The following is a 9917-nucleotide window of genomic DNA, read 5'->3' on the forward strand; positions in this document are numbered from 1 at the left end:
CACCCTCGCAATTACCATTTTACCCCTTCAAATAAAATACACTTTTCTTTTCTTTTTTTGAGAAAAAAAAATTTAGACTCCGTTTAGCCCTGAAAAATAATTTTCATTTTTTGTTTTAGGGTTTTTAAAAAAATATTAAAAAATTAACTAATTTTAAATTTTAAAAATATTTGTATGACATAAATGAACAATAATAAACAATTTATGCACTATTTGCTTGTGGTAATAATTTTGTTTAAAAATAATAATTATAAAAATATCATATTATTTTTAAATTTTTCAAATTTTACAGAAAAGTTGAAAAATATTTTTCATTATTTTTCCAGATTTCTAACTCTTATTTTTTATGGAAGCATGGGTTTCAGATCGTGGATTATGTATAGAGTTTATTTTAAATTTACAAAAATCGAAATTCAAAATCTGAAATTCATGATTATAAATATTGTCTTATATAGAATTGAAAAATTAGAAAACAAATTGTATATAAATAAACTATTTATTTTCTATGCTTTTAAAATACAGATCTTGAAAATTTTAAAAATAAGTTAAAATTTTATAAATTCTTTAGAAAATTAAAAATTAAAAAATAAAAAATATTTTTCACAGTTAAATAAGTCCTTAGCATTTACACATAAAATTGAATTGGAGATTTAAATGGTGTTTGTTTCGGTGACTAGAAAAAAATCAAAGGTAATTTAGTTCTTTAGTAAAAAAAAAAATTGTTAAAAACCACATATAAAAAGGCAAGTTAATTATGTAAAGAAAAAAATTTATTAATGCCCCTTGAGTTTTACAAAAATGACATTGCACCCCTTGAATTTTTCAAAACTATCAAGAAACCCCTAAAACAATTTATTATGGATGGAAAGTTTAACTTTTCGTTTATTTGGACAATACTATCCTTGCCCCTTAAATGAAATCATTTTGTGTCCAAAAAACAGGAGGCGAGGAAGGGGAAAACGCATAAGCGTCGCTGGAGATGGAGAATTAGGGTTTTGAAGAGAGACCCCGCGCCTCCTCTGCCATGGGTCGTCTTGGAGCTTATGCAACCCTAGAAGCACTAACAACAAAAACCCCAACAGAGGACCTAACCCCTCCAGCCTCACATGACCTCAACCCTATTCCTTCCCCAAAAAACAGCTTCCTCTCTCGGTCTCTCTCCCTCTCTCTCTCTCTCTCATCAATTAGAGAGCTGCACGGAGGTGAGAACTTGGGGGACGGTGGTGTTGTTCCAGAGACGAAGGCCCAACATGAGGGAAAACACAAAGACGAAGGAGCTAGGTTTTCCGGAGTTCGGTTTGGGGAATATCATCTTTTTTTAATTTTTTTTTTTTGTATAAAATGTCTTTCTTTTTTTTTTTTTGCAAATATAAGATTGTTAAAGAAATAAGAAGGTTACACGGTTTTTATTTTTTTCTTTTTTGGAATAATGAATTACCAGGAAATTTTAGGAAACCACATGTAAAAAATTTAGAATGAATTGATAAAATCCTTTTTTTTTTGGGGGGGCAAATTAATTCTCTCTAGTTTTATATTGGTCCTATGTTTTAGGGCTTAGATTTTAGTGTTTGAATTTAGTTTTGTGTGAGTTTGAACAAAATATAGTAAAAAGTATATTAAATTTTATTCAAATTTATACAAATCTAAATTCAGTGCAGTGCAAGTTCATGTATTCGGTTGTGTTTAGGACCTAGAAAAAATTAGGAAAAATGCAAGAATGTGTTACTTTCAAGTGTCTGGGTTATTAAGACATCACAGATTATTTGTGCTAACTTTTTTTTTTTCAATTGAATATGACGCCTATCTTTTCCTCATTTAATGCAGGCTTGATATTCTACATGGATGGAAATGGCTGGGGGTGATCGTTTGGTTGATGTGGGGCTTGATATTAATAGTGAAATATATGCATTTAGCACCTATGAAGATGATAACTTCAACCAAAATGACACTTGAAGATGAAATACATTAGAGTGAAGATGGTCTTTGTGATTACAATTCTAATAATAGTCAAGTTGAACTAGGTAAAAGTTTTGATTCTGATAGTGATGGTCCTTATAGTTCAAGTGTGGATGCGCCTATAAGTACAAGATTCAACGGTAAGGAATGAGAAACAAGTAATGTGCAATTGATGAAGAGAATGCTTTTTAAGAATATGCAATAATTTAGGGATGCCTTGAAAGCATATTCGACTAAGGAAGGGTTTAATTTTCATATGATGAAAAATGAGCATATAAGGGTAACTGCGCAATGTGATGCAAATGGCTACCCATAGAGAATGCGTGCCTCCCTGTTGCTTGATGATTGAACTCTCCAAATTATAACATGTACGATCAATTTGAGTGCATTAGGATCAATAAAAATGCAAACGCCAACAGCAAGTGGATGGTCGAAAACTTGAAGACACTTTGGGCTAATCCAAACATGAGTGTAGGGCAATGAAGTTGGAGGTGCAAGAGAAATTTGGTATCAAAGCAAGTGAGAGACAACTATATAGGGCAAGGCAAAGGGTGAAAGAGAAAATAGATGGTAGTCACTATGAGTCTTATGGCAAGCTTCCAAGGTATGGAGCTATAGTGCTTGTGAGAAATATGGGAAGTTTGTGCAAACTTGAATGCGATAGACCTTGTATTAATATCGTCCTAGTGTTTAAGAGGGTTTTCATGTCATTTCATGCGCATATGAGGGGGTTTTAAAGGGTTGTCGACCATTAATTGGCCTTGATGGATGTCGCCTAAAGGGTCCATATGGAGGAGTTCTTTTGTTTGTTGTTGCTTTAGATGGAAACATGGTTATTTTCCCAACTGATATTATAGTGGTCGAATGTGAAGACAATGGTTGTTGGGAATTTTCTCTGCACCACTTACAATATTATTGCAAGTTGGACAAAATAGGTTATGGTGTTTCATGTCAAATGTTCAAAACATAAACTTGGTAGTTTTTTATTTTTTTTACTTTATTTTTTTTATTGTTATTACTTGTAACTCCATACATGTTCATATGTTTTATGTCAGATGCATAAATAAAACCTAAAAGCATAGGGTGGACTCCACGCCATCTCTTATTTATTTATGAAACCTAAAACCTATTCACTTATATGAATTTTCCCTAATTATGCATTGTCGCAACGTCTTAAAGAAAAAATTCAAATGGTGAGGGATAATAATAACAAAGGTTTGATAAAGTCGTTACTAACATGTTATTTACCTAGGTGCAGTCAGTTCACCTAATTAATACTCGTTTATTGGTCTTTGAACTAGTCTTAAGGCCAAGGAATCAATAATCTCGGTCTATTTTTACTAAAATTGGTATCGGAAGTGAAGTTATGCGAGAAAAGATATTGGCACCCCCTACAGACTCATTCTATAAATGATACCTAATTAATTATGAAATATCTTTAAATTGAATTGAATAGTTCTTAATTAACTCATCAATAAACAAATAAACATTGAAAATTCAAAACGAAAATGAAAAAAAAAATGCAATTTAAGAATGTCTAATAAGACATCCAAATGAGGAATCTTGTTAGATAAACCCTCCTCGGAACTAACATAGGTGAGGTTTAAAACAATTCTTTACCCTTAATTTAATTATTGGGAAGCACAATATATATATATATATATATATATATATATTACAAATTAAAAAATGCATGAAATAATTAAGAAAATTCATCACACTCAATAAAAGTCTTTAAGAGCTTCCCAAATTTTTCTAAAATTTTCAAGATTCTTTTTTCAAAATTTTTTAGTATTTTCTTGCATTTGTTTTTTAGGATTTTTTTTAGGAAATTTCCTCTATTTCATTTATTTTTGGTATTTTATTTTTCTATTTTTTATCTGAGCCAAAAATAACTCAAATAATTTTTATTTATTTTTTCTATATATATGTATTTTTTACAATTTTCCTTTTTTTTTTATTACTATTTTTCAATATTTAAAAATTAAAAATTATTTTTTTTAATTTAAAAATAAATCAGCAGTCCAAAGGAAGTCAAATCAGTTCAATTTGTCTAAACTAGGGTCAACTCAGGTTCACCCAAGTCAAACTAGTTCAGGAAGGGATTGCCACGTGTCAGCTAGCTGCCACAACACAAGGCATAAGATATTTTTATTTTATTTTTTATTTTTAAAAATTTATTGCAGTAGGGTAATATTAACGTGACGTCACCTACCAAGTGGCAAAGAATAATGGGTTCTGGGCTTGAGATACGGAGCTGACATGGTAGCGATTTGATCATCCGAAGAAAACACATATTGGACTGTCAGGATTGCGTCGCATCAACCCTTAAATGTGTGGCCCTGATTGCGCCACATGTCACCGCTCATATGATGACATGTGTCACACTTAATTTTTTTAAATATATATATATAAATATGTTATTTCTTTTTTCTTTTTCTTCCTTTCTTTTCCTTTTCTTAAAAAAATTAATATATATATATATGCTATTTCTTTTTTCTTTCTTTTCCTTTTCTTTTCTTTCAAACACTCATATTTCTTTCTCTCTCCTTTCTGCCTCCCTCTCTCTCTCTCTCTCTCGCTCTCTCGCAAACCTCTCTCTCTCTCCTCCCTTTCTTTCTCTTCAAACTCCCTCACAAATCTCTCTCTCTCTCTCTCTCTCTCTCTCAGTTCCTTCCTCCCAGTCTCCCTTTTCTATATCTAATTCTTTCTCAATTTTTCCTCTCACTTTTTCCTAATAACCAACTCCTCTCAAATTTTTCCCCCTCCACACCTTTTCAGATAATCAATTCTCCTTTAATATTTTTTCCTCCCCCTTTGCTTTTTGAAACTTACTAATTATAGGCTCAAAGAGTAACAACCCAATTAATCTTGATTGATCAATTAAATTTAAATTTGATTGATTGATTTTTGTTCCTTTTAATTCTAATTTTGCAATTATCCACATGTCTAATTGAAATTTCATCTTGTGTGCAAGTGCAAATATAAAGATGTTGGCCCACCAGACCTTCAATTTTTTCTATTTTTTTCATTTATCTTTTATTTTCCATGTATTCAAATTTTTTTGTATTTTCCCATTTTTCATGTGTTAATGAATATTTACACAACCATGTACAAATTTGAAATTGGACTAGGAAAAAGACCCAAATGGATATCAAAATTAAATCTAAAAACCCATATAAGCATTAGACAAAATGGGGTATATACATGCATCACTCAAAGTCGCATGAATTCTAATATTGTCTTTCTTAATAGGGGTATACTTAATATGCCATGTCACAATGCTTGATACAAATAGACTGTATTGTAGACACATGTTCAGCAACCTTAAGAAAAGATATAATTGTTTGGAGCTTAGGAAACTTTTCTGGTTAGCAACTAGAGTGCCAAATGAAGAATCATTTAGAGAAGTTATGGAATAAATTCAAAGGATAGATCCCGATGTTACTGTAACTTTAAAGAAAATACCTCTTAAATATTGATGTAGGCATCTATTTGACATGAGAGCCCAAGCTGACAATGTTAATGACTTCACAAAAGCTTCAACAAATGGATTGGTGACATAAGGGGGAAGTCTATATTGACCTTATTTAACTCTATTAGGATGAACGTGATCATAATGTTGAGGAAAAGCCTAGACAAAGCTATATCATGGGAGTATAGTGTGTCTTCTACAGTTTAAAAAAGATTGATGAAGATAAGCCAAGTTGCTAGGTTTTGTAAGGTCATTTATGGTGGAGGGATAAACTATGAAGTTTTAGATGGATCAGAACGATATGTTGTTTCACTTGAATAGTAGTCTTGAGATTGTCATTATTGACAAATTAGTGGAATCCCTTGTCAACATTGTGTTGCTATTGTGCAGTATGAGAAGTTGAAATTGGAGGATAACACACACCCATTTTATCACAAAAGATATATTTTGAGAACATATGACCAAACCGTCAATCCTTTACCTAATAAAAATCAATGGCTTAATGGACTTGGAGACCCTATACAACCACCACCACTAAGGAGGCTTCCAAGTAAACCAAGGAAAAATCGTAGGAGAGAACATGATGAAGCTATCCTAAGAATGATGCAAGGAGAAGCACCACTATTAGGTGTACTTATTATAAGCAGCTTGACCACAACAAAAGAACCAGCCAAAGGGCCCTAGTTGGGAGTAATCAAATGGCTGCTAGTGCTAGAAGAGAGAGGCTTGGAAATGTTTGTAGAAGTAGGGAAAGACACTATATTACATGTAATCTTTGTTTATGTAAGCACATGCAATTTTTACTACTAGTTTGTTGTGTTATGTTGTTGAATTCTTATGTTTTTCCTTTAATATTGATTTTAAGTTTTTTAGTTGTTTTAAATTTTCTCTCAAATTCTAAAATAAATATTTATGTAGTTGGCTTAGGGATTTTAAACCTTAATCACTATTATGTTTGTAGGTCGAACAAAGGGTTATGCAAAGAGATGTGGATGGCTCCATAATAAGGCATGATGGATGGCCAAATCATGAGGTTGTGATGCAGCTACTGACGTATTACAAGTGGCATCACAATTTTTTGTGTGCATCTTTTATTTAAATATAGGATTGGTATTTAATGATAACATTGGATATCAGCTCCTGGTTTATACTCAATAATATAGGACTGGTATTTAATGATAACATTGGATATCAGCTCTTGATTTATACTCAATAATACATGAGAATTATTGTTCATGAATTTATCTCAGTAATACTTGTTAGCAAAAGATGTGTTCTTTTAGTAGGTCTGAATGGTCTTTACCTAGACCAATATGACTTAATATCCCACAAGTTAGATTATTTGATGTGTGATATACTCAAGAATCATTATGGTCTAATGGCTTCTTCATGATGTTATTTATGCTAAAGTTTGTTTTATTTTCAAATTGTTTAACTAGGTTGACAAGATCCAAAGAAGGATAAGAATTTGGAAAAGTTTTGTAGATCGATGACTAATTTTCATTGCACCTCACAAGTGTAACTAGCAAATATATTTCTTATTTATTATATTAAACTAGCAAATCCTAGTTTAATTTTTAATTAATTTATCAACACACTTTTTTATTGTAATAATAATTATAATAAATGAAGGATTATTTTAAAATTATGCAATTGAAGCTATAAGACACAAAGTGGGAGCTCGCCAACTACTTATTTATTTTTTTATTTCAAATGAGAAGCTTGATTTTAGTTTTCTAATTTATCGAGGATTAAATTTAGAGTCACATTCAGCTTTATAATTGAATAAAAGGTAAAATTGTCATTTTCATTATTTCTTAGTCATGATTTAACGGTAAATTAAGGAAAGGCTCTCTTTGTCAATGAAATTAAATGTTGGTTCATGGAATCAAGATTAGGATAAAATCGAAAATTTGACGTCAACTCTTATTCCTATGCTTAGTCGAAGATGGGATAACATTCATGTTCCCCTATTCGATAATGTAAAAACCCAAAAAGAAATATAAAATATGAATGGATTGATTTCCAAAAAATAAAATAAAATAAATAAAAAATAATAATAATAATAATAATAATAATAATTAATTAATCGGATTTAAAAGAAAAAGAAAAAAAATTTAATTAAAATTTATTTTATTTTTTTAATAAAATATATTATTATTAATATTAATTAAATATGTATTTATTATTATTATTATTATATATATATATATATATATATATATATATAGACTTCTGATATAAATGATTCACGCCCCCCCCTCTTATATTCTATCTTCTTCTTCTTCTTTATTTATTTATTTATTTATTTTGTCCTGCAACTCTCTGTAATCTCTCTCTCTCCTCACGTTCTCTCTTCCTCTCTCCTCGTTTTCGTGACGGATTTTCGCCTGATCGAAAATCCGAAGATACCATTGGACTCCATTCGCCGTTGCCGTCATTTCTACCGGAGCGGATCGGTGGTAGGAGCGGCGTAAGCGTATTCCCTGGGGTAAGTCATTTTTCCATTTTTCTTTAATTTCTTGCAAAATATAAGCCCACTTGACGAACGGACACCACCACGAGAATCTAGAGATGATTCTCTACAAGTCTAGTGGGACGAAATTCTCATGGGGGTGTCGGGCCAAAACCCCAAATTTGGGGTGCAGCAATTATTAAGGGGTTTATTTTTAATTAATTAGAATTAATTTAGAAATGCTAAAATAGTAAGCATCTGAGACTGAAGTAGGATTTCTGAAATTTAGGGTTCGGGTGAGTGTCGCGGGTGTAATTTTGGGACCCGCAGGTAAAATTTAGAAAATTAAGTAGGGATATTAAATAATAGTTTAAATGTTAATTTGAGGTATATGGAGTTTAAGGAAGGCTAGATGAGTATTATTTTGGAGAAATAAATTAATTAATCTGGAAAAAAATGTAAATTGCAGGAGTTAAATTTCGGGCGCCAAGGGCGTGAAATTTTGGATCTTAACGAATTTCTCAGTAGGCAGGTAAGGGAATAAACTAAAGCAGTAATTTTCCATACAAATTATTATTGATTATGAGTAAATTTATTTTCAGAAAAGCATATGTTATATTGTGTATTACGAATGAAATGTACGATTGGGAAAATATTGCTATGATGATTAAAATGCATATGTATGTATGAGATGTAAGGATTCACGATTTTAGAATATGAAGTATGACTTTTAACAGCATATGTGTGGCATGAATATTATTTTATGTGAAATGTATTATGTGTGAAAAATTTTACGAACCAAGCATGATTTCAGGTATTATGAAAATATGAGTTATGTTGTAATGGTTTTGACGATTATGTAATAAATGATGTATTTTCAGTATATATATACCTGAAACAATTTTGGCGCGAGGCCATATATTTATGTTATCGGCACGAGGCCGTATCTATGTTTTTGGCGCGAGGCCATATATTTATGTTATCGGCACGAGGCCATATTTATGTTATTGGCGCGAGACCATGTATTTATGTTATCGGCACGAGGCCGTATTTATGCTATCGGCACGAGGCCGTATTTATATTATTGGCGCGAGGCCATTATTATGATTTTGGCGCGAGACCATATGTATGATTTTGGGGCGAGGCCGTATCTATGTTTTCGGCACGAGGCCGTAATGATGTTACGTTTGATCATGTATTATACGTTTTCACAACCAGGATGTTAGTTTAGTTCAGACCAGAAGCTCGGTACCGTAGTTATGGGTTAATTTTGGCACGAGGCCTTATTAGTGCTACTGTCTCACGAGGGGATAGGAGATGGATAGTCGATGTGGCTTTCAGTAGAGTGTGAACGTCCACTTGGCAGTCCGGACCAGGGTGTGGCGGGCTCATCGTACTTACAAACATATTTCATTCGGTAGTGGTCGGCCAGCCATTGTCGGGTCCTGCCTTCGGGCTGTACAACCCATTATGGGGGGTAATACATGACACCAGCTAGTTAGTCATCCTGGGTTTGTTTTCAGTACTACAGTTATAACAGATGATTTTATGTATGATATGATTTATTAACAGATGTGAAAATATATGTTTACTCAGTACGATATGATTATGTTTATAGAATTATGAAATGTACTGTATACGTACAAATGCATTAAATATTTATGTTGCCATACAACTGTATTTAGTTTATTTTCCCTTACTGAGAAGTGTCTCACCCCCAAACTTAATTAATTTTTCAGGAGCTCCTGAGAGACTGGCGGGTCAGGGCCGCCGCCATTGAGCTAGTGAGATTACCCTGTGAGAAGGGTAAGATTTTGTAATAGCGTCAGAGTTATTTTGTGTTTGACCCTAGAGATATTTGGATGTATGTGAGGATATAGAGAATGCTCTGTTATTATGTTTTATGATTGGATGTTTGAGATTTTATGTTTACTGCTGCTAGGTTTTCCGCTGTGTTTGATAGGTGTCTCCGCTACCCACGGGTTCGGGTTGACCATTTTATTTATTATGTGATATTTTATGTTAAGAAAT

At 32.1% G+C, this 9917-nt stretch overlaps 1 protein-coding gene across 1 annotated transcript; it reads left to right on the forward strand.

The window, feature by feature from the left end:
- Positions 1-939: 939 nt before the first annotated feature.
- On the forward strand, positions 940-2133 carry LOC131160333 (uncharacterized). The gene is made up of 2 exons (XM_058115922.1): positions 940-1296; positions 1825-2133. Exons 1-2 carry the CDS (start codon positions 1025-1027, stop codon positions 1967-1969), a joined length of 417 nt encoding a protein of 138 aa, XP_057971905.1. The 5' UTR covers positions 940-1024; the 3' UTR covers positions 1970-2133.
- The last annotated feature ends 7784 nt before the right edge of the window (positions 2134-9917 follow it).

This window comes from Malania oleifera, chromosome 7 (genome assembly GCF_029873635.1).
Source record: "Malania oleifera isolate guangnan ecotype guangnan chromosome 7, ASM2987363v1, whole genome shotgun sequence".
Classification (NCBI taxonomy): domain Eukaryota; kingdom Viridiplantae; phylum Streptophyta; class Magnoliopsida; order Santalales; family Ximeniaceae; genus Malania; species Malania oleifera.

Coding starts and splice junctions, on each gene's coding strand:
- LOC131160333 (XM_058115922.1), top strand. CDS start 1,025: ATGGGTCGTCTTGGAGCTTATGCAACCCTAGAAGCACTAACAACAAAA. Junction 1,297..1,824: donor GCTAGGTTTTCCGGAGTTCG/GTTTGGGGAATA, acceptor CATTTAATGCAG/GCTTGATATTCTACATGGAT.